This window comes from Apiospora phragmitis, assembly GCF_038363925.1.
Source record: "Apiospora phragmitis strain CBS 135458 chromosome Unknown utg000002l:1.0-5516284.0:1.0-5523493.0, whole genome shotgun sequence".
Lineage (NCBI taxonomy): Eukaryota > Fungi > Ascomycota > Sordariomycetes > Amphisphaeriales > Apiosporaceae > Apiospora > Apiospora phragmitis.
The window spans coordinates 4,414,498-4,438,259 of record NW_027117400.1 but is presented as its reverse complement, the minus strand read 5'-3'; the positions used below and the strand labels follow the sequence as shown (position 1 = coordinate 4,438,259).

The 23,762-nt window shown below is 52.0% G+C and overlaps 10 protein-coding genes across 10 annotated transcripts; 8 read left to right on the top strand and 2 right to left on the bottom strand.

The window, feature by feature from the left end:
* Window positions 1-29: 29 nt before the first annotated feature.
* On the top strand, window positions 30-617 carry PG994_002150 (uncharacterized protein; the record flags this gene model as incomplete). Its single annotated transcript, XM_066853559.1, has 1 exon — window positions 30-617. The coding sequence occupies one exon, from the start codon at window positions 30-32 to the stop codon at window positions 615-617; it is 588 nt and encodes a 195-aa protein (XP_066721700.1).
* A 1,027-nt stretch (window positions 618-1,644) lies between these two features.
* Window positions 1,645-3,489, top strand: PG994_002149 (transporter C83.11; the record flags this gene model as incomplete). Its single annotated transcript, XM_066853558.1, has 2 exons — window positions 1,645-2,097; window positions 2,158-3,489. The coding sequence occupies 2 exons, from the start codon at window positions 1,645-1,647 to the stop codon at window positions 3,487-3,489; spliced, it is 1,785 nt and encodes a 594-aa protein (XP_066721699.1).
* A 909-nt stretch (window positions 3,490-4,398) lies between these two features.
* On the bottom strand, window positions 4,399-4,701 carry PG994_002148 (uncharacterized protein; the record flags this gene model as incomplete). Its single annotated transcript, XM_066853557.1, has 1 exon — window positions 4,399-4,701. The coding sequence occupies one exon, from the start codon at window positions 4,699-4,701 to the stop codon at window positions 4,399-4,401; it is 303 nt and encodes a 100-aa protein (XP_066721698.1).
* A 663-nt stretch (window positions 4,702-5,364) lies between these two features.
* Window positions 5,365-7,231, top strand: PG994_002147 (uncharacterized protein; the record flags this gene model as incomplete). Its single annotated transcript, XM_066853556.1, has 3 exons — window positions 5,365-5,436; window positions 5,500-6,328; window positions 6,609-7,231. The coding sequence occupies 3 exons, from the start codon at window positions 5,365-5,367 to the stop codon at window positions 7,229-7,231; spliced, it is 1,524 nt and encodes a 507-aa protein (XP_066721697.1).
* A 918-nt stretch (window positions 7,232-8,149) lies between these two features.
* On the top strand, window positions 8,150-10,635 carry PG994_002146 (uncharacterized protein; the record flags this gene model as incomplete). Its single annotated transcript, XM_066853555.1, has 7 exons — window positions 8,150-8,410; window positions 8,559-8,712; window positions 8,781-8,932; window positions 9,039-9,181; window positions 9,526-9,710; window positions 9,810-10,540; window positions 10,579-10,635. The coding sequence occupies 7 exons, from the start codon at window positions 8,150-8,152 to the stop codon at window positions 10,633-10,635; spliced, it is 1,683 nt and encodes a 560-aa protein (XP_066721696.1).
* A 592-nt stretch (window positions 10,636-11,227) lies between these two features.
* On the top strand, window positions 11,228-11,731 carry PG994_002145 (uncharacterized protein; the record flags this gene model as incomplete). Its single annotated transcript, XM_066853554.1, has 1 exon — window positions 11,228-11,731. One exon carries the CDS (start codon window positions 11,228-11,230, stop codon window positions 11,729-11,731), a length of 504 nt encoding a protein of 167 aa, XP_066721695.1.
* Window positions 11,732-11,835: 104 nt separating this feature from the next.
* Window positions 11,836-14,464, top strand: PG994_002144 (uncharacterized protein; the record flags this gene model as incomplete). The annotated part of the gene is made up of 2 exons (XM_066853553.1): window positions 11,836-12,892; window positions 13,017-14,464. 2 exons carry the CDS (start codon window positions 11,836-11,838, stop codon window positions 14,462-14,464), a joined length of 2,505 nt encoding a protein of 834 aa, XP_066721694.1.
* A 496-nt stretch (window positions 14,465-14,960) lies between these two features.
* Window positions 14,961-15,521, top strand: PG994_002143 (uncharacterized protein; the record flags this gene model as incomplete). Its single annotated transcript, XM_066853552.1, has 1 exon — window positions 14,961-15,521. One exon carries the CDS (start codon window positions 14,961-14,963, stop codon window positions 15,519-15,521), a length of 561 nt encoding a protein of 186 aa, XP_066721693.1.
* Window positions 15,522-15,795: 274 nt separating this feature from the next.
* PG994_002142 (uncharacterized protein) lies at window positions 15,796-16,582 on the top strand (the record flags this gene model as incomplete). Its single annotated transcript, XM_066853551.1, is given in 2 exon segments — window positions 15,796-16,091; window positions 16,108-16,582. 2 exon segments carry the CDS (start codon window positions 15,796-15,798, stop codon window positions 16,580-16,582), a joined length of 771 nt encoding a protein of 256 aa, XP_066721692.1.
* Window positions 16,583-19,920: 3,338 nt separating this feature from the next.
* On the bottom strand, window positions 19,921-22,323 carry PG994_002141 (uncharacterized protein; the record flags this gene model as incomplete). The annotated part of the gene is made up of 4 exons (XM_066853550.1): window positions 19,921-20,196; window positions 20,324-20,812; window positions 20,878-21,913; window positions 22,013-22,323. The coding sequence occupies 4 exons, from the start codon at window positions 22,321-22,323 to the stop codon at window positions 19,921-19,923; spliced, it is 2,112 nt and encodes a 703-aa protein (XP_066721691.1).
* Window positions 22,324-23,762: the final 1,439 nt, after the last annotated feature.

The window sequence follows — 23,762 nt, the reverse complement described above, 5'->3', positions numbered from 1 at the left end:
GGCTGCCTGCTAACGAGATCGAGTCCAACATGGCTTCGTGGTCTCAGGCTGCTGCGGATCCGATCAATCTCCTTGAAACTATGACATCCTATCTCATAACGGACGTTGATCTGTATCTTGATTGGCACCAGATGCATATTGGCTGTGAAAGAGTCTGGGTCGATGTCACGACTCACATTTACAACGAAACTGGGGAACGGCCCCGTATTGCTCCATTGGCAGTGGCCGAGATACTCAAAGAAGCTTCGAACGTCGAGCAACTTGCAAGGAGTCGGGGCGTTGACCCGGCTGGCTTACTGAGAACGGATGCACATATGCTGAACAGAGCCTGGAAAAGCATACAGAGCTTGTGCGCGGGAGGCTTGGGGGACGCTTGCATTACGGGTATAGTTGAGAGAACCCGCAAAGATGCATGCCATCCAAACATGTGGGTGGCCGACCAGCTAGACGAGCTCTACGAGAACTGGGTTGAAGAGCGTAAGAAGAGTCCTACCTTATCTGTATCTTGCGGCATTGCAGATAACGCTCGCAGAGATACGGGCCGAGGACCGTTAAGAGCGAAGACACCAGTGATGGAGATACCATCTGGAGGTGGTCAAAGTGTTTGCAAGAAGTAGTGTATCATATATGTAAAGACAAATGATAATGGAAGTTATGTTATTGACCTTGGATCATGAATACCTGTTTGGGTGCAAATGGTAGTGTTATATATTAGACTTGCCCTCACATTTCAAGGGATATAGAAGTACTAGGAAGGCTTTTACTGCAGATGCACATCAACAATTATATAGAGTAAGTCAATTTGTAACCTGTTTTAATACCAGGTTAGCATTAGTGCTAGGAATAAACATTACTTATCAACCAGCCTCATAACCTTAATTCCATGTCTTGGTCCTAGAACGCATACTGATTGTGTCTGTAGTCTGTCTATACACATACATAGCGAAATGTCTCCTAATCGCTGGGCAGGTGGGGTCCAAGTCATGGGCAAACCAGGCGCTGTCAGGCAAGTCAGGGGCATTATTTGAGTATTTGGCAGGGCCTGGTATGGGGGTAATGGCGCTAAAAAGTTGAGGCTGAAGCAAGGCAGGGCGATGCGAGATTTCAATTGCAACCATTCCTTCTGGGCGAATCAGGTTGCGAGCTTGGCCAAGTAGTGGGACAAGTGTAGTACTGTACATACGGCAGGAGGGCGTCCGCTAATCAAAGCTTGAAGTTTGGAGGGTTCGTGTGTTCCGGAACGAAGCGAACCACCATTCGATCGTCCAATTGGATGTGGGGAGCAATTAGTCGTCCTTTTTTGCCAGATACGCTCACCTACCTTAACTGCACCACCTTCGCCTTACACTATCTCCACCAACAATCCATCCATACCTACCCAAAGACAAACTCTCATCGGCCGCCGTCCCAGTATTTGCGACGAATTCGATCCTGGCAGTACATCTCCACTAGGTGGTACGTCGGCTTTAATATATCTGATATCTGGGGGAAATGGCGCAGTGAACGAAGAGCAAAGCGCCCCCCTTTGGATTTGGAAGGCTTGTCGCAATCGCCATCCAATCATCCATCCGTTGAATTTCCTTGTGAAGTTCTGTCGCTCGTTACCACCCACAATCATAGTCTCGCCAGACTACGACTACCGCCATGCCTCACTCTACCACGTCCGGCTCCTTTTCTCGGGACCAATCCGTGTCGCGCGCCAGTGCCAAGTCGGCCGGCCCCGAAGCCAACAACGATTCCGGACTCGAGAAGTTCCCCGACCACGTCGACTCGCCCATGTACAACGGCTCAGGCACGTCGGCCAGCCCCATTCCCGGCCTGAACATCTACTCGAACGGCATCAACGGCACCACAGTGCAGCCGCCCTCCGGCGATCGGTGGCTGCCCAAGCGGGAGCCTCGCAAATCGATAAAATGGGGGCAGCTGGGGCAACCAGCAGCTCCCAGCGCCGCATACGGTCAGGGCCAGACACGACAGACGCGGCAGAAGAGCATCAGCGAGGCCTTCCGCACTATCCGGGATAGGAACGGGAGCGTGAGCCAGAATGCTCAAGACCTTGCCGGGGCCCTGCGCGCGCCGCTCTCCTACAAACTCATCGTACGTCATCACGCCAGCTTCGTAGTCACAAGACACGCACACTAACGTCGAGTGTCGCAGATCCTATGCGTGATGTGGTACACATCCCTCGCCTTGACGAATACCTCCTCCAAGTCGATACTGAACGCTTTCGACAAGCCGGCGACCCTGACGCTCATTCAATTCTTCCTGGTGGCATTCTACTGTCTTACCTCGTCCTACCTGGCCTCGGTCTTCCCGTCGCTGCGCACCTCGATACCGGCCTTGAAGTATCCGATCCGCCAACCCTCGCGCGATGTGGTCATGACTACACTCCCCTTGGCTGCCTTCCAGATTGGTGGCCACCTGTTGAGTGCGGCGGCCACGTCCAAAATCCCCGTGTCTCTGGTACATACTGTCAAGGGCCTCTCGCCCTTGTTCACGGTTTTCGCATACCGATTCATCTTTGACATCCGATACCCCAGGGCAACATACTACTCACTTATCCCGTTAACAATGGGAGTCATGCTTGCCTGCTCCGGCAAGCATAAGTTCGGCGGTGAACTCCTTGGTCTCCTGTACGCATTTCTGGCCACCATCATTTTCGTGACACAGAACATCTTTTCCAAGAGGCTTTTCAACGAGGCCTCAAAGGCTGAAGCCGATGGACAGTCGGCAAAATCTCGAAAGCTGGATAAGCTTAACCTGCTTTGCTACTCATCGGGCATGGCCTTTGTGCTTACGATGCCTATCTGGTTCTGGAGTGAAGGCACCGGTTTGATTGGCGACTTCTTTGCTGATGGTGCCTTGGATTTGACGGACCGGCCTAACAGCATGGATCATGGCCGGTTGTTTCTGGAGTTTTTGTTCAACGGGACCTTCCATTTCGGACAAAACATTTTGGCATTCTTTCTACTGTCACTTGTGTCACCGGTGACTTACTCGGTAGCTTCGCTCCTCAAGCGCGTCTTCGTCATTGTTGTGGCCATCATCTGGTTCCGCAACTCGACCACCAACCTCCAGGCGGTTGGCATTGGCTTGACGTTCCTCGGCCTGTATTTGTACGACCGCTCCAGCGAGAGCAACAAGGCCGACCGCCGAGCCCGTCTGTTGAGCCAAAGCGGCGAGAAGGACCGGCCCCTCCTGCCTCTTAATACAAAGGTGGGAATGGCGTCATCGACCAACCAGGGGATGAACCCGGTGTATGAGAGTCCTGCGGCTATCGCCAATGGACACAGCCCGTATCCCTACACTAACGGGCATGCGGCGCTGAGCAACGGCGTTGGCGACGATACGAAGAAGAGCGACGGGCCGCCGCAGGGAAGCCGCCAGAGAGGAAGCAGTAATGCTGCTTGGCTGCCGCGCGGGACTCGGCAGGAAGATACGTGGAGGTTTGGCGACAGCATGCAACAGCAGCAGATGAAGGTAAATTAACGTTTGTACGCATATTGTGCGTCTGTGATGTTGTTTTGATACTTGATGGGTTTTTCTCTTCACCATTCCTTTCTATGAAATGACTTCATCAAACCAGGCGAGATAAAAAAAGAGGGCATACCTATACATACATAGAAAACCACCCTTGCTTTATACAAGCCTCCCAGTAACGGCAAGAAAGGGGGAAAGTCGATTGATTTGGTTGTTGTTGGTGTGCATCATTATGCGTCTGAAACAATAGGGAATATTTAGACATGGGATCATGAGATGAGCATTTCTCAGGGAGTTTCTTGACGACGTAGAAATTCGCTTTGAAAGAAGAAAACACTTTCGTCTACATTAGGTACACTAGACTTGGCGCGAATACCACTGGGAAGAATAAATGCAATTGTGTATTACTACAAGTATCACTATCAACCAATCACTGGCTGGTTGCGCTTTGTAGGTGCTGAGGTTAGTTACTAAATAGCAGGAATAGGAGTCGACCGGGTCTACAGCAGTTGGTTCCTCCAGATAGTCGAAATTATGTCATATCCTCTTGCTATTACTGTTTGTCCTAACTCACAATTGCATCCCTTTTCTGACCTTGAGATCCCCAGGGCGAGTTCAGTAGCGCCCCCTTTTCCTGACTAACATCCTTGCCGAGTTCACAGGGGTAGATGAAGTTTCTTTGCCTTTGTACTTCTCTTGCGACAATAGGATATTTTCTGTGTCTACAAGTGACTCCTTATTCGGAACCAATTGTTTCCCTTATATAAGAAGATACTACATTACAAGCTCTGGTGTTCCCTAAAACAAGCGATGGAATCGGAACGCGGCTCTCTAGTCTTTTATATAGCAAGAGAAATAAATAATCTTAGTCAAAAAGGCAAAACCGACCGACAATGGCATTCATGATGTTGTTAACCACTATGTGGTCCATTCAGTGCCGATCTTGTCGAATCCTGGCTGTCCCGTTCCGGCCAGATAACTGAACCTCAGGCCGGGGCTCGTAATGAACCCGGTGCCATGTGTGCTATTGTCCACCAAGGTAGTCGATCTGCCAGGACCAGCTACGAAGTTTGGGTTTCTGTGGAAGCTTGTATTGAGAGGTGCGGCTGTGCTCCAAGAAGGGATCTTACCAGTGCTGGACTTTTTGTCATTGTCATGGTGGTGGGTGACAGCTCCTTTGGTAGAGCGCTTTTGGTACAGATAATTCTCTTGTTCACTCATGTTTTCAATACTTGTGTTTCTTGATTAGGGACAGGAATGGGAGCTGGCGAGTTGCAAAGCGAGGGTTTTTTTATTCTTAAGAGGGCTGTTATATAAGATATTGAATAGTTGACTACAAGTGATGCATCACGTTTACAGCTCTCGTGGAAGATGCTTCATCATGATCATGAAGCCCAGACAGGGAAAGTAAGAACTAGGTCGGACAACTCAGGAGGCCTTCGATCCGTGCACTGCACTATTCGGAAACAATCACTGACAAACTACTTGTATAATTGAAAACTAAAATATTGAATGTATTCACAAAGACGGGAAAATGAACAAGTGCAATCAAGCAGTGCATGCGAGGGAGATTGAGTTGTAGTGAAGTTGGGGATCAGCACAGACCGATTAAGCGCCCCTGTCCGAGGCAAGTCCCACTGATTGCAGTCAATCGTGGCGTGAACTGCCGAGCTTTCAGCCTCACTGACCAGAAACTTTACTGTAACTTCACTTTTTTCCGAGCGCGTGCCACTGTGATCAGCCTCGTCAACGAACAACGCGCATCAAAGTCGCGATAATTGCGCTCGTCTTGTCCGCGCCCTTTTGATCGTCGCATCATCGCGTCCGCTACCGTACCTGCATCCTTGGTTGTGTTTCAGGTGGTGAGCACTGCAAACCGCAAAGATGGCGCCTCAGATGACCAAGAACCAAAAGCGACGAGCCAAGAAGAAGGCCGAGAAGGCTTCAAAGCCCGAGGTACGTCGTCCTTTTCATGCAAACATCATCTACCGCATTTTATGCATCTCTAACTTGAATCAGGAGACTGCGCAAGTCGAAAAGTCACCCGAAGCCCAGCAAGATGGCGCTGCTCCCGAATCCGAGAAGCCGGCAGAGAACGGCGAAACGACGAACGGCACGTCCGAGTTGGAAGTCAAGAAGGACGACGCGACTGCTGCGAAGTCCCAACAGCCTGATGGCCCGGTAGTGGAAGAGTTTGATTTCGACAACGAGGACCCGGCCTTCGCCATGTACAAGCACGTTTTCACTAAATTTGGCGTATCCGAAGACGACGACATCGCCAAGGAGGCTAATGCTGGCAACACGGGCGAGGTGTTCTTCGATAACGATGACGATATTCCCGAAGAAGAGGAAGAGGGTGCGAACTCGAACAAGATGTCCAAGAAGAAGCGCAAGATGCTGAACAAGCTCTCGATTGCCGAGCTGAAGGCGCTTGTGAAGAAGCCTGAAGTGGTGGAATGGCATGATACATCGTCAACAGATCCTCGACTGCTGGTCCAGATCAAGGCGCAACGCAATGTTGTTCCTGTTCCGCCACATTGGTCACTCAAGCGCGAGTACCTGTCTTCCAAGAGAGGTATCGAGAAGGCCGCCTTTAAGCTACCCAAGTTTATTGCTGATACGGGAATCACCGAGATGCGAGATGCCGTCCTGGAGAAGCAAGCAGAGCAAACCCTCAAGCAGAAACAGCGAGAGCGTGTGCAGCCCAAGATGGGCAAGCTCGATATCGACTACCAGAAGCTCTACGATGCCTTCTTCAGGTTTCAGGAGAAGCCCAACCTTACACGGTTTGGAGAAGTCTACTACGAGGGCAAGGAGTTTGAAACCAAAGGAAGTCACGCTCGGCCGGGTGAGTTGACGGATACCCTTAAGGAGGCCCTCAGCATACCCTCGGTGCCCCGCCGCCATGGTTGATCAATCAGCAACGTTTCGGCCCACCTCCGTCATATCCGTCGCTGCGCATTCCTGGTCTCAATGCCCCCATCCCAGCAGGCGCGCAATGGGGCTTCCAGCCTGGATGCTATGGCAAGCCGCCCGTGGATGAATACAATCGACCTCTATTTGGCGGCGACATCTTTGGAATTATGCAACCTACACAAGCGGCTCCCCCGTCTGGAGAGCCTGTGGAGCGCACTCTGTGGGCGAGCTTCAGCCTCCCGAGGAGGAGTCCGAAGAAGAGGAAGATGAGGACGAGGAAGATGAAGACGATGACGAGGATGCAGTTGGAGCGGGTCTTCAAACACCTTCTGGAATTGAGACATCGGCCGGCCTCGCCAGCAGTGTCCCCACAGAATACGGCACGCAAACCGAATCGGTGGCAGGCGAGATGGATCTCCGGAAGAACAGGCGAGGCTACGAAACCGAGGAGAGCACACATCCCCGCTCCGCCTACACGGTCATCCCCGAGCGCCAGGCTCGCGCGGAAGGCTTCTTCGGCAGCGACCGCGCCTACGACCTCAGCAAGAGCAACGCCCACGGCGACATGCGGGTGCTCGGCCAGGACGACGACCGGGGCCAGAAGCGGAAGAAGCCCGGCGACATCGACGTCGCGCTGGACCCCGAGGCCCTGGCGGAGGGCGGCCTCGGCAAAGACGAGCTCAGGCGACGCTACGAGGAGGGGCGGCGCGATGAGGGGCCCGGCGCGCAGTGGCGGCGGGAGGAGGGGCTCAACGAGATGATTGCCAACGAGAGCCGGAAGAGGTTGAAGCGGGACGAGGAGAAGCGGGACGAGCGGAAGAAGTACAAGTTTTAGTTAGAATGTGTCTCCGGGCCAAGGGGCGTTGCTGTACACTTGTATTGTCAGGCGAGCATTTCAGGTGGTGTATAAAATTTATCATAATCGCGACACAGCATCTGTTTCTTCCCTACATCTGATTATCTAAACGGCGAGCGCAACCGACCAGCACTCTATGCCTGTGAAGCGTCTCTCTAGCTAATCTAGATCTACAAAGAGAAGAAGCTTGCTTGCCCTTCTCGGCAGCACCGGGCTTGAAGTTGCAACTAACAGTCGCGAAGTCTTGTCACACGTACGAGAATACCCCGCATTCGTTCGTATAAACAGACACAATTACTAGGTTGCATGCATCAATTTCCCGCGCCAATTATCCTGCTAATTGGTGATCTGACTGTCTCGGTACTTCGATTTCGTTAGTGACCAGGGGAGAGGCGGGTGTTTCTCACCAATAACGCTGTGCATGAGTCGCTCCCATCATAAGACGGAGTGAAGCTGTTATTGCACCTCGGATTCTCTTTACATACATAAAGTCTAGCTCGAGTGTCCAGTTCCATTTGCGATATATATGCTATTCTGGATACATATATTATAGCTCACGTCTGTGAAATTCCACTTTGTGACTTTTGCTTCACACAAGCCATCGGGCTTCTCTTTTACTGTAAAGAGATCATTAACCTTCACAAAGATAAGGCAAGATTGCTTTGAGCATTTTCTGTATTCTGACCAACGGCAACTCGACTAACCAACAAGGGCTTGGTGACAGTCATTTGAGAGGCTGATCGTTGAGTCCACGTTGTTGTCGTTTGCCCCTTATACCAAGAATTCTATCTATCAAGTCACTACTAGTGAGGAGACGAAGAACAAGTATTTCGCTTTGCTTCTTATCTGTTTCTGGCGTTGCTCGCCATTGGTTGTCGCGAGCAAGTAAGCCAAGACATGGCAAGTAAGAATCAGCCCTCCGAGGACAACACGCAGGATGGAGGAGGCGACGCCGGCGGGGGACGCATCGCGGGATCGGGGGACAACACCGAGGAGATCAGTCACACTCCTCCCACACACTCGACGGCGGCGGATCAGGGCATAGTAGACGCGGAGAAGCATACCGAAAGACCCCCGAGTGGGACGAGACAAGAACAGTCGATTCAGATTGACCCGGCTGTGGCGAGCAAGATCGCGGCGAACGTGGATGATTTCATGGTAAGAGATCTCCCGTAGCCCTTACTAGCTTATTTACCCCTTACCCGTTCGTCAGAATGCCGGTATAGGGGTTGACCACTTGCGGCGATTTGTCTTTCTTCTTCTTTTTGCTGACCCAGGCCATTCATCCGTGGCGGCCGTATGGTAGACACTGGTTCAAGAAGCCGACGTGGCCAACGAACGAGAGCGCGATATGAAGCTCTCGACAGCCTTCAGGATCTATCCCAAGGCCATCGGCTGGAGCGCTATACTGTCGAGCTGCTTGATCATGGAGGGTTATGATACTTCGATCATTGGCTCGTGTGAGTGACTCATTTGGTCCAGTCATGTTATGTATTAGAGATATGTAATATGAGCTCGGTACATGAAGCTGACGTTACACAACTCTTGGAAGACTTTGCATACCCGGTTTTCAAGGACAAGTTCGGATATCCGGCTCCCAATGGCGGAATGGTTATCAGCGCGGCTTGGCAGAACGGTATATCGGGCGCAACAAACGTGAGTGAAATTATCGGGCTTCAGGTACGTATGTATATGGCTTGTGCTAATTCATGATCACAGAAGCCCCTCTGTTCCTTTTCACGTTCTTCTAGTTTTAAAGCTGATTGGTATGTTGCCCAATACATAGATCGCTGGGTGGGTTTCCGAGCGCTATGGGTACCGTTGGACCATCATATCTGCTCTCATCACCATCACCGGATTCATATTCTTTCCGTTCTTCGCGGAGAGCTTAGCCGTGTTCTTGGTCGGGGAGTTCTTCCAGGGGCTGTCGTAAGTGGTTTTATTCCCTATACCATATATTGAGCAGTCCATGGCGGGTGATAAAGCAATTTCAGCAATACATAAGGGAGGCTAATCTTGTACGCATAGTTGGGGAATATTCCAAACAATGACGACGGCTTATGCGGCTGAAGTGTGCCCGGTCCCGCTGCGGCACTACCTCACTGCCTACGTTAATCTCTGTTCGATAATGGGGGGCTTCATATCGTCCGGGGGCCCTAGTCGGGCTGGTTAATCGTCAAGATGAATGGGGGTGAGTAGTGGTCTGGTCACCATTGCGAAAGTGCTACTATTTCAAAAGGTGTGAATGCTAATATAGGGTGTTTATCATTCAGGTACAGGATCCCTTTTGCGCTACAGTGGATCTGGCTGATCCCCATTGGCATCGGTTGCTATCTAGCACCGGAGTCTCCTTGGTGGTGCGTCCGGCGTGGACATAAGGATAGGGCAGAGCGTAGTCTGAAGAGACTCGCGAGAAGAGAAGGCTTCTCCCAGAGAGACGCCGACGCGGCAATGGCTTGTAAGTGCCACCCACCATTACACAGCCTAAGGCCTCCCAATCTCCAGCCACTTGCCAGGACCTAGCCTTATGCCTTAAAAAACTTATTATTGCACACAGTGATGATCTACACAGACGAGATGGAGAAACAGGTCGCCACAGGCACGACGTACTGGGACTGCTTCCGCGGCCTGGACCGACGGCGCACTGAAATTGTCTGCATGACGTGGATGGCGCAGACCATGGCCGGCAGCGCCGTGTCGGGCCTGTCAGCCTTCTTCTTCCAGCAGGCGGGCATCTCAGACGCCGACTCGTTCAAGCTGGGCTGGGGACAGAACGCGCTGGGCGCCGTGGGCACCATGGCCTCGTGGCTGATCCTCAACAAGGTCAGCCGTAAGATGCTCATGCTCTGGGGCATGGTCAGCATGTTTTTGTTGTTGCTCGTCACGGGCTTCATGGGCATCCACAACACGCCCCCCCCGACGGCCGAGGCCTGGACCGCGGGCGCCATGGTCGTGCTCCTGACGGCCGTCGCCAACTTCAGCGTGGGGCCCGTCGTCTACACCATCGTGTCGGAGATCCCGTCGACCCGGCTGCGGGCTAAGAGCATCATCCTGGCGCGCAATGCGTATAACGCCATTAATATTGCCTTTGTCAATCTGCTTTCCTACCGCCAAGTCACGCCCGCCAAGTGGAACTGGGGACCCAAGGCGGCGTTCTTCTGGGCGGGCATAAACGCCATCTTTACGACGTATATCTTTCGTCAGGCTACGTATGCTCTCTCTCACCTTTATTTCCCTGGCCACACTTATGCTGAGCTGGACATCTTGTTTGGGAATAGATATCAGCACGTAAGTTTGCGTCCACCAAGATTGATACACTGGTTCAGGGCATAGAGGGTGCCCAAGAGGAGCAGGCAGATACACCACCTCGCAGCAGCGGATGAGCGTCCGGGCAGGATGTAAAGGGTTTCACAGGCGACTAACTGTAGTGGGGTAGCAGCCGTAGAATGACATGGAACAAGGTGTATTTCTTTAGGTGGATTAACACATAAGAGCACCGGCAGGTTCAGAAGAGACATGCAATTGTACCTAGCCTTCATTGTTGGAATGGTGAAAGGCGGACCGCTCCTTGCAGCAAGATGTGAAGGTTTTCCAGCATGTATATGTTAGTTCCACCTTTATACATGCAGTGTATAATGTGACAGCATCTGCTTAAGGTGAGTTCAATGACACTGCCAACAATCTGTATGGGGGTTCTTTCTTAGAGAGTCTCATAAAATAACTCCGTTATATTTGCAGTTTCCTACTACTACTTGTTGGAAAATTAGAAAAAGGTCCTGGGATTGTAATCAGGATCGGCCAAGTTTCGGTGTGATTCCGTAAGTCAGAAATAACGACTGGTCTGCACGGGCCACAATCGGGACGGCCGCCACTGCAGCTGTGCATTTTCTTGGGGCTTTCGGGAGCTCACTTCCAGTCTTCTTCCAGCAAAGCAATGCATTCGCCTGCTCGGTTTGAGCGTCAATCACCCTGCGAATGTATGCTCCGTGGATACGCGCATTACGGTCGGTGGCACGTTCCGCACCCATCAAGACGCGCATAGCCGCCGCCGCCCCCGCCCGGCAGCTTGCTCTTCTTCAACAGCAGCAGCGCCGATGTCTGCACGCGTCGACAACCTTGCGGGCTGCAGAGCCGCCGCCGGCAGGTAACCCTCCGAACGACGGCGACAAGCCCGATAACAATAATAATGGCAAAGAAGACAAGGCGAACCAGGACGAGAACAGTCTCTTCGGCGAGCATGGCCTCAATGGCAATGGCAACGGAAACGGCGAGACGCAGGGCCGGCAGAGGCGGCGCATCAACGGTTCTGTCACGAGGCCGCGCAGGCGTACGCCGGAGGATATCCCGGCCGTCCAGCTCCCCAGTCGTTCCAGAAGACCCACGTCTACCGCAGCGGAAATGCGCAAGAGTCTCCCTTCGTTATCCCCCAGCAGCAGGAAAACCCGCGAGAGCTTGCTCTGCTATTCGTCAGGGGGTTGATCCAATATACCTTTGTAAAGGACCCGGCCAAGAAGAGTACGACACAGGTCGTCGAAACGCCTGTATCCGATCTGGAGGAGTTTATGATAGCTCTTAAGAACGATATGGACGTGATGCCAGGGTCGGGGCAGGATACGCAGGCGTCGTCAGAACAAGAAACCCCGTCAGCGTCGCCAGATGGACAACAAGATGCTCAGACCAGCAACGAAGTTAACCTTGCGCATTACGAGTCCCTTGCGTCAGCGTACCGCATTTGCTTGTTTACGCTCGGAACCGTAAAGGAAGTCATCGGGCCTAAAACACCAATAGGCCCCGAGTCTACAGAGATTTCGAAAGGGGACACAGAGGGTGCGCCGTCCTTTGAGACCGAGTTCTCCGCCACTGATCACTCCGCGAAACTGTCCGAAGCGGAGATATATAAGGCTGGAGCGCTGATAGAGGTGCTATGCCACACCCCAGGGAGTGCCAAGTCGTCCCTTAAGAGCACGGCGATGCGCAACCTTCTGACCTCGAATATATACTATGGGCCGTACTTGAAGCTTGGCGGACTGCATCATCAGGGACTTCAGGAGATCGTTTCGTCCGTTCGCTCGGATCTTCTGGTGGAATGCCCCAAGTCTGTTAAATCGACCGAAGTCAGACGCCCCATCAGCATCTTGGATTTCCCCTATTACCGTGGCTCGTCATGGCCGCGGCACGTCATCAACGACATCGCCAACGAAGTCGATGCGGATGTGCTGCACCTCACGGCCCAAGACCTGGGACACATTCTGGGCCCATACTTGGGGCAGGACATTTCACGGGCAGCGGGTCCATGCTCGCTACTCGGCTACAACGCAGCATCATGTGGCGGAAGGCTACGGTCACCAAAACACGACAACGACGAGGGGGACCCCGAGAGCCTATCCTCCATGGGCTTCTTGATCTTCGACAACCTTAACCAATCCAAGCAAAACACCAAGGAATCCCAAACACTGCTAGAAGGACTTCTCGGTGGCCCGAACCGAGATAAGTCGGACGCCATGTGGGAAGACCTGAAGATCACCACCGCAGTGGAGCAGCTGATCAGCGCCGCTGAGTCTGATGCGGCCGAGCGGAAGCCTCTCATCGTCCATGTCCACGACTTTAACGCTCTGGGCCTTGCCTCCCGCCCCATGCCCCGTAAGCTTCGCAAGGCCGTCGATGCCCTCTGGGCTGAAGGCCGGAAAGTGGTCTTGGTTGGGAGCTGCTCTAGTTCGAATGTGCCAAAGCGCTACCTGAGATATGCTCCGGTACAGCAGTGCAGTGGACCATGTCATAACACTTCACGCATCAAATGCCGAGGAGCTGGGCGTCCTGCCATACGAGCAGAACGACTTCCTCGAAGAAAACACGAACAACATTAAGGCTACGCTACACTCGCTCTTGAAGCCGAGCTACAACGACGAGATGCCGGAGATTCGGTTCAACATGCAACTGATACAAAATGCAGATCTCCGCGCATCTTTTTGCGATGCGGTGCTACCATTTTCAGAGGTTTATCGGATATGCAAATCCATGATTGGTTCTCGAAAGCAGCACCTGACGGCCTTCGACCAAACTACTCTGGAAGAAGCTCTCCGCCTCGTTCAAAGTATAGATGAGGGGGAGGCGGGAGTTCTCAAGACCAAACGCCATTCAGACCGCGAAGGTCGCGAAGGTCGCTCTTCTTCACAAGACCCGTTTTTTGCGGCCTCGCGAATTCCCGGTGATCCACGCCAGGAAAACCATGAACAGCGGCTATTGTCAGGGCTTGTGGACGCCAAGGACATCAGGACAACATTCAAGGATATCCATGCGCCCAAGGAAACCATCGAGTCGGTCCGCATGCTTACCCAATTGTCTCTGCAAAGGCCTGAAGCCTTCTCCTACGGTGTGTTGGCGACCGATCGAATCCCCGGATGTCTACTCTATGGCCCTCCGGGCACAGGCAAGACACTTCTCGCCAAGGCTGTCGCCAAGGAAAGTGGTGCAAACATGATCGAAGTCAGTGGCGCCAGCATCCACAATATGTTTGTTGGTGAGGGCGAGAAGAACGTGCGTGCGCTCTTTTCGCTAGCCAAGAAGAAGGAGCCCATGATCATCTTCATTGATGAGGCCGATGCCCTTCTTGGAGCCCGAGGACCACGCAACGGCGGTCACCAAAGAGAGGTCATGAACCAGTTCCTCCGCGAATGGGACGGCATGGACACCATGAAGGCCTTCATCATGGTGGCCACCAACCGGCCGTTCGACCTGGACGATGCCGTGCTGAGACGCTTACCGCGGAAGCTGCTCGTGGACCTACCTCTGGAGAACGACCGGGCCGCGATCCTGCGGATCCACCTCAAAGACGAGATGCTCGCCGACAACGTGTCGATCGAGGAGCTGGCCAAGAAGACACCGCTGTACTCCGGGTCGGACCTGAAGAATGTGTGCGTCGCGGCGGCCATGGCGGCGGTCAAGGAGGAGCTCGAGGCGTCGGACCGGCACACGGGGGTCGAACCCTATGCGTGGGCGGAGAAGCGCGTGCTGGGCCGACGGCACTTCGACAAGGGGCTGGCCGAGATCAGCGCCAGCATCAGCGAGGACATGTCGACGATGAACGCGATCCGCAAGTTCGACGAGCGGTACGGCGACGGGAAGGCGCGGAAGAAGCGCAAGGGCATGGGGTTCGAGGTCGTGCCGGAGGCGACGGACTCGCATGAGGCGCGGATCCGGGGCGCTAACCGCTGAGGTGGTGGGTCTGTGTAAGCAGGTATACATCTGATATTAAGTAGCGCTTACAGATATTCATTGTACAGTATTATGGCTTGTACAACAGGCGGAAACGGTGTGTGTGTGCGTGCTGGTTTTCGGACAATCAAGCGGTCAGGCTCGGATGGTGCTGTGTGTTGAAAGTAGACAGGGGTTTGCATAGAAATAGGGCGTTGCTCCTGCAGCTTGAGCGCCAAGCCATACAAATAGGGCGTCAGCGAAAGCGCTCCGGATAGCCAATCAATGTACAATGCTTCCGCAAATCTCACACCTAGCTACGCTGCCGTTTTGATGCGGCTCAGACATAGGAAATATGAAATAGTTGATGCCCCCCTAGCTTTCTCCCATGACCTCCACGGCCTTCAACACTGCCAAACGATCCCCCAACCCTTCACTTCAACCAATCACATCACCCCCTGCTTTTTATCCACTTTCATCCCCTTAACAGCAACTACCTCTTCTGCTCCAACGGACCATGTCTTACGGCATGTACAACTACGACTTTGACGCCCTAGATGGCATCAACGCCCACCCTGTCACCCAGGTGACCCAGCCTGACGCGGACCAAGTCAATGCAACCGACGAACACCTTGTGGGTGATGGGAAACTTCCTGCCTGGTACTACGCTGGCGCCCAAGGGACTCACGCTGGCCCCAGCCAAGTCACCAGCACTCATATTGATGGCCTCGACTTGTACGGAGCTGGTGCCATTGCCAATATGGCGCCTTTCGGCCTGAGCCCCCATCCTGCTGCCCATGGGTTCCAGTCTGGCTTCGACCAATTTGCCGCTCCTGGCACCCAGTACGGGGGGTTCGGCTTCAACAACACTCAAGCCTTTGGTATCAATGGTGGCACTGCCCTGTTCAACAGCATCAATCCATTTGTCACTGGGACCGATCTTGGGATGCCCTCTCCTTCAACTACCAACCATCTTTGCCCGCCATTGGGCTTGCACCAGGTTTCGGAGCCTACAGCACTCCTGGCACCACCGCCCATTCCGTTGGCCAGCAGCAGACGTGTGACGAGTCTGCCTTGATGCAGGTCGATGCAGGCTACGACGCCACCGCCGATCAGTGAGATTTTTTTTTACATGTTGCTAAGAAAAAGGGTGTCAATGGGAACAACAGCGGCCCAATGGAAGCCAGCCAATCTTTCGGCGGCCGAATGCAGGGGCAGGAAGCAGTCAAAAACACCTTGCAGGCTGTGTCCCCTCGCCCAACAGCGCATCGGTGCAGCGAATGCAACTATTCTGCCGATAACAGTTGGCTCTTGACGTGGCATGCAAAGGAGGATAAACTTGCCGCTTATGTATGCAAGACACCAGGGTGTGTGGAGCCTCTTTCTTCTTCGAGTCACATTTGGAAGCCCACGAAGCCCGTACCCACGTCGCTGGCCATTCCCAGATTGAACCCAACGGAAAGCTCACTTGTGCCGAGTGTGGTCAAACCTTCGAATCCCGCAATCAGCAACAGTCTCATGCCAATGACAGCCAGCACAGTCCTTTTCTGTGTACATGTGGTACTACATTCTCCAGGGTGGACGTATTGCAACGCCATATAGATGGTTACGCGCAGGATGCCCTCAAGTTCCCTTGCAAATTCTGCAAGTTTCACAGTGGCAAGTACGGATTTCGACGCCGGGACCATCTGCTCCAGCATCTCCGAGGATGGCACAGTTTTGACGACGAGAAAGCCAGACAAGCCTGTCCAAGCACTAGAGACTATCAGAATCCTCCAACTTCCGACATGCCCATATCGCGGATGCGAGTTCTTCCGTGGCGCCTCCTTCCAAACTCTCTCATGGACAGAACAACTGACACAAAAGCCGTTCGCAAACCAGTCATCTTTCACCAAACACCTGAAGGATATTCACAAGCAGACCCCGTTCCCTTGCAACGTCGAGGACTGTGACAGAGTCGGGGACAAAGGCTATGTCAGAGAAAAAGACTTGATGAAGCATCGATCAGCAAAGCACCCCGATGCCCCTGAATACAACCCGGAGCCACGTCAATCCAGGCACCCCTGTGGGTATGACGGCTGTGATAGAATATATTCATCCACCTCTGCGCGCTTAGTACACCAGTATTTGAAACATTGAATTCGGCACGAAGACAACAGGAGTAATCTGACAGCCAGTTTCATTGGAGGTTTAGGTAAATTACATTCGTTTCTTCCTCAAATGCAATGTTTGGAAACGTTATAGCTTGGGTAGCTTTCCATTCTATTAACATACTTGCCCAATGCTCTTCACCACTTGGAACGGACAGAGGCACACAGTCTCAACCGTTGATTGCTTTCAGTGAATATTGTTTTCCATAGGAGGTGTTGAAGTCACTTAATATGCTTTCTCTCCTGCTTTGGGTCAGCGAAATCGTATCGCATTCTCCAGGGTCTATGTGAAAAAGCTACAGTAACGCACATCACATGCGAACAACTGGCTGCGGTTTGGGATTTTTGAGCTGGCCCTTACTATTAGGCCAGTATTTGCCACCCATATCACTCGCGCGGTGATTCTAAACAGTCTTTAGTTGCCTCACTAGTCTTAGACTACTAAACAGAATGGAACACCCCGAGAAGAACACGATAGCGAGTCCCGTAGTTCAAGACGAGGAGCATGGCAACAGGTGCTGGGCAGGTTTGAGCAGCTATCACGAAGGCAGTACATTAGTGGCTCTGCCCAAAAGCCCGACGTAAGGTTCAGCTTGCTTCAGTTCAACATCTCTTCCTAGACACTTTTCAAGCCTTTAGATTTCATTGTGGCTATGGTAGCTGCGCAATGTCCTTGGAGCTATTTCTGTACTGACTCGACTTGAGGTTCAAGCAACTGATAAGTCACCACTATGCAATCAAGCCAAGGGAGCTCAACATGAGAATGGGCCGCATCTTCCCAGCCTATTGTCAGATGATAGAGGGTGGGCGTTACAGCGTAGGGGGTTTCTCAATGCTTAGTTGTTTCATGTTGGATTTACAGTAAATACTGTCAATATATGTACATACATACACTGCCAGGTAGTTTCTATTTTCTCACATCTCATCACCTGACTATGATCTAACTCAACCATGGCTCCCTCATGTTGTCTTCAGTAAACTTCTATTGGGGGAATTGCCACCAGGCTGCCATAGGTGGGAAAGCTTGATGAGGAAAACGTATGTGCTGAGCCCAAGTTATCTAGATATAACTTTATCTAGCATACCTAAAACCGGCACTTGAGTCTCTTATGTACTGGCTTTCACTTTTGCTTTAATATCCACGTTGATGTTCCCACGGTGTCGGTGGTGTGGAACTAGCTGCAGGTACGTCAACAATCATCGTATTACTAAAAGTAGGCGAGTCTCGGCTTCCAATGTAATAAGTGCCAGAATACATAAAGTTGGCCTAAAGGTCAACCATGCTTATTCAAGTTATATAAGCAACCTCTGAGAATCGATAATTTTCAGTCTATTGTGTCCTAGCCCACATAAGCAGACTCATAACACTATAGTATTGAATCGACCTTTGGGAAAGCACAAATAGGCTGTACACGTAAATACATCCCGTGGCACTGAGTCATGTTGCAAGCATAGAGTTAGTTCTTGCCACGTGCTCATACCTTGATATGCACAACAGCTCAGCTGAACGGAGAAAGTATCAGACTCTCCAAGTGTTGTCTTCTCTGCCCGCTCGACAGCCGAAGATCTCTTCTTTGTACATCATCTCTGCCCAGGTGTGGTACGACCCGCCTCATATTGCCTTGGCCTGCACATTTACCTTGGATTCTTCCCTGCTCTAATGTATTATTAGAAACCGTCCAAGTAGGACAAACGAAGGGTAGACAAAATGCGAGCAGCGAGTTACGTAAATGAGAGTGTTACGCAGCAAGCCTGGAGGAGAGAAGCACCCGTTTCAATATTCAAAGTGTTAGTCCCATAGATCAATGCTCACCTGGGAGTAATTTGGTCGTTGCGTAAATTATATCTCTGCTGGGCACATGAATTCTGTATCGAAGCGAATCTCAAAGCAGCCAAACGCAGGTCCCGGATACTGTCGCATGATTGCTTTCTAAACCGACAGATAAAAGTTCTATGTGACTTACTGAATATGGGCGATCTTATGACACAGGTAAAGACTAATAGCGTATCCAAGGGTACTGTCCCAGGGCCACGGAGTTGTATGTTTTACGTTGAGTCAATCTGCAAAACAACATATCAGTCATAATATTGCGAGAGACAAGCAACAAACAAGGAGATATTACAAGCAGTTGCCTGTAGGAAAGAGTCTAAGGAAGGCATCGCCTCTGATATCCTTTCGACCTTGGCTCTCACGACTCACTCATTCAACTCCCACGGGAAATTCGCAGTTATCGTTAGATAGGTATCGATATCTCCGGGGTTCTGCCCATGGTGCTCTGATATCATCTGCCGGCCTCGGAGGATGGCGAAACGGCAGAGCCGCCACTCTTTCCCGATGCCGTTACTTCAATCCCGGCTTTCTGCCGGAGTCGTCCATCGCATGTTGCATGATTCCCGTATGGTAGATTTAACCCTTGCTGCAATCTGCTTTGACCAACTGGTTAGGCCGCCTGGTGATCATCATAGACATTGGTATGGAATGCAACACTTCCCACAACACCCTGCCCTTGCTATATGAAAAGAACCTGGCTACTTATTCTTCCTGCTCCCGCCCTGCCAAGGCGAATATACTTGCAACTAATTAGCAAGGCATGCCCCCATTCACCCGTGTTTCTGTCACTTTCACCCAATTTCTTACCTCTTTCCCTGCCACGCACACGCACACCCACGACGGGATCTTTCGCGTCAAGCACATCAACACCACCCCGGAACAGCACCTTGCGATGAACGATGTGCCCCATTCTCCGAGATGACTAATCCTCACATCATGGGGGTTCATTGCCGGAACCCGCCGCACCTGACAAAAAAAAGACTGGTTTCAAGATCGTGCTTCAATGTCTTTGGTATTTTTCTCTTTTTTTGTTACATATTTGCAGACCGCCTAATTAATCGAATCCTTCTGCTCTCGGTCCCTGGCAAAGAGAGAAAATCTTACACAGCACCACCTGTGATCACTTACACGCACTTAAAGTCACAACAGCCACCTCCAAGCTTCACCGTCTACCCCTGGTTGTACTTTTTCATGCTCGTAGTATTACATAATCACGGGCTTGAGCTTTTACTGCCGATCCTGGTCTCTCGCGATTTCTTTGTCGAGTAGGTTGCATTGACTGACAACCCCTACACACCAGCATTCTGACGGTCAAAATAGCGACGACCCCGCATTCAAACCAAAATTCAATGCATTTGATTTCACTGCCTATATTCCTAACAAAGGTATGCTTCGACGAAATATTTGCAGGTGCTTTTCATTCAAGCACACACACTATTATGAGATTTGTTAACTCTGTGTGCTTTCCTGAACACACGCAAATACACGCCCCCCATCTACGGAGGCGTGGTCATAGTTGTCATCGTAGCTGCGATACCAGCAGCAGTAGTGGCAGTAGCAGTAGCAGTAGCAGTAGCAGTAGCAGTAGCTGCAGCTGCAGCAGTCGCAGAACTATCTGTCGCTGCCGGTGCGGGAGCCTCTGTCGCCGCCACCTCCTTCGTCTCCTTCTCTTTATCATAACACTCATTGCAGCGCCAATGGAGGCCCCTTTCTACGGGGATCTTGGCATCGTCTCGGATGCAATCATGATGGTACATCGGTCGGTCGCAGTCCTGTAAACACGGCTTGTTAGTCTACTTCAGATCCATAGTGTTGTTTCTCATGCTGGTACCCACCAAATTACTGCAGATCAGTGTGCTCGGTCCTGAGATGGACAATCCGCAAACACTGCAACCCGACCGTGACTTGATCTTGGGTGAAGTCGCCGGTGACTTCGGCTCCGTCGATTCGTACCGAGTCGTCAACCTGGCTTCTCTTGCTATCGCGAGTGCCTTGACGACCGTCTCTTCCGGAGAGGGCATCCCTGGCCTTCAAGTAGGCCAGGTGTTTCATCGCCTCGTGCATGCGGTTTTGCGTCGATGCTATCCACATCGCCTTCTCGCGCAGAAAATCAAGATATACATCCTGTAAGTGCGGGGCCATTGTCGCTTTCTCCTTTGACGCAAACGCATCCCAGACTGCCGCGTATTCCTTCTCATCTGGGTGCACATCACTGTAATCCTTAATTATATCACGATGCTTCTGCAAAAGCCACGAATTGTCGATCTGCGGCTCATCTACCCATGAACCGGGCTCGAGTCTGCACTTGCTCAAGCGATCATAGAGGTCTTGGGTGGTCTGAGGGATAGACTGCTTGGTTTCCCGTGGTTTCGTCTGTTTAGGTAGTTGCTACATTTTCGTCAGCGCACACTTCGAAATCAAGATGTTGGCTCATGCCGTTCAAGGCCACTTACCGAAATCGACTTGGGCCGTGAACGGCTCCTAGCCTTCTGGGGCGATTCGTCTTCATCCGCGTCGCTGTCCGCTTCGTCTGAACTGATCGGCTCGAAGCGGTCGTACGACCTGATAGACTTGGGCGTCTGCTGACCATGGTTTGTAATAGCGATGCGCCAGCCAGTTCGAGCACTATGATCAAAAGCATATTTGAACTCGCGATGAACATGCATGTGCAACTTCAGCTGGTCAATCGACAGATGTGTAGCAAAACAGTGGATGCAACTCCAGCTATCCAGCGTACATCGCTGGCCGCTGGGTAAGTGCCACGTCACCAGAACAGCGTCCGCACTCAGCTCCATAAACTTCCGCTTCTTCCGCTCCTTGGGCTCCTTACCCCGGGCTTGGTCGCTCAGCTTCTTCAAGTTGTACGTCTGTGGCTTTCCGCGATTGCGCAAAGGCCTGCTTGGAGTAGTCGCCTCGCCCTCCAGTTCCTCATCGTCCACCAAGCCGTCGGCCTCGTCGCCCAATTGACCGTTCACCAGAAGCTCAGCCCTGCCATTCACATGACCATTGGTGAGAGGTTCCAAAGCACCATTCAAGCTCGCGGCCTTAATATCGGGCGGACTGGCGCTCTCCGCAGTCTGAAGCTGCCCCATGATACTGGAAGAGGTCCAACGGAGATCCATATCCATCCAGAACGGCTCCAGTATCCTAGCCGTGTCTCCAGAACCCCTCCTGAGCCGAACTTGCGACGCCACGCGGCCTTTGCTGTATGCATACTTAATTTGCGACTGAAGCGACCATTTCCGCGGAGAACTTGTAGACGCGTGCGTATTCTTTTGGCCAGTAAGCAAATATCTCGGGGGCCAATTGGGGTCCCCAAATGACTCCAGCTCTGCGAGGATGAAATAACAGTCGTCCAGATCAAACCCCTGATTGTCGTTGCGCTCGACATAGAGCTTTTCTGCGGCGATCTCGAAGGGCTGTGGCAGGTGAATCCGAACAGCCTCACAGACACCACTGACGCCACAAAACTCCTTGATGGTGCACGTTCTGACTGTCGCAGTAGAGGGGGCGCATTTCCACGCCGGCCAGCCACTTGAAGATGGTGATCTTGCAGCGCGCGCGGATGCTGGGGGTATCCTTCTTCACGGGGGACCCCCGTTGACCATGCCGTTGGTGGCCGGCTTGGGCCCGTCGTTGCGCCATATCCTGAGGACCTCGATACGAAGAACCCTCTGAGTTTCGGCTGGCGGGGGTTGCTGAAATAGAGCCGGGACGGACGCAAAACCATTCATCCCGAGGCTGTCGTCGGTAACGCGACGTCTCTTGGCTGGCCTGGGACTCTGGTCACCGGTCGCCGGCTTCTTCCCATTGGTGGAGGATGAGACAAAATCTATAGTTGATTTCCAAATACGATGGAGAAATGGCGAATCGCGTTTGTACGGTGTGGTTGTTGCCATCTCTGGGCGGAGACATCAGTGCAAGTAGCCCCCTCGAGTAGCGGCTGCCGTGGTCTATGCAAAGCACGATGTAAGTCAGCGGGAACGGCCAAGAATGAGCCTTTTCCACACACACAAGCAAAGATAGGCCTCTTAGTGGATAAACATCATCATGTATGTTACGCCGAAGTTTAAACAAGATGACGGATGGAGGCGAGTAACAATCGTTTGGGAAGGCGATTGTTGTCTTCTGTGCAGTGGGCAATCAAAAGAAAGAATGGAGGGGGGAAGGGAAAAGGCAGGATAAGACTGATCGAGTGAGTAACTTGATGGAGTGATGGATCAAGTTGGATGTGAGGGATTGGGATTGAGACGGGATGTGATGGATGAGATGAGTCGAGAATGCGACTAGGTTTAGCAGGACAGTGAGAAAAGACAGCCCCGGAGGCCGGCCACAGCAAATCTGAGTTTAGAGGCGTGGAAGTAGTAGAGGACCATTCATCGAATCGATCAACCGAGAACCAACTCAATGCCCAGTCTACTACTGCTACTACACATCAACAACAATTAAGCTTAACTTGAAGCACAGCACAGCACGGAGGGAGACTGTCACAACCCTGGAGTATGTAAACAATGCAATGCAGGAGTATAGAAAAAAAGAGAGAAGGAGAAAGGGGGCATACACAACGCACACACACACACACACGCACACAATGGTCGTGGCTGTGTCTCGTGTGCGTGAGCGTGTAGTGTCGGGATGGATGGGTATGGGTATTTGATGTAATGTATGCAATGGGATGCAGTTCACGGTTGCGAAAGGGAAAGAGAAGTGAAAGAGACGCGTACCGTGCCAAAATCAGACCCAGCTCGCCGCACACCCATGGACAGGGGGGTTTCGGGTCTGGCTGCTGTGTGTCCTTGTCGCCTGTTGTCCACAAAAAACTCCAGTCGCACTGGCCTTTTTTCTTCTTCCTCAGGAACGGAAGATCGCGTCACGTGCCGAACGCCGACTATGCCGGGAGAGAATAGAGACAGGTGCTCCGTGAGACTTGGGGAGATAAAAAAAAAGTGACTTTAGAAGGAGGAAGGGAAGCGCCGGGCGCGTCAAGTAAAGAGTCGGCCAAGGAACCGTGCCGATTGAAGGTGGATGCCAATCAAATGGAACTAGTGATGCCAAGCAAGCAATTCAATGTGACTCTAGTCATCTACTGGCTGCTGCTATTCGAGGCTCTAGCGACATTCGAATTAGTTAAGTCGTTGCTGTTGTATCGAGCCGGGAACTCTATTCGAGACGTAGCTATTCTCGAAAATATTCCAGGCCCAGGTGAGGATACCTGTTCGGTTGGGCGCGTGAGCAGGACAAGGGACGATAGAAGAATTTGGATTATGTGAGTGAGCAGCCAACACCGATTATTCTCTTCGCCTAAGGCAAAAACAGGATCTTTGCTCCCAAGCCATTC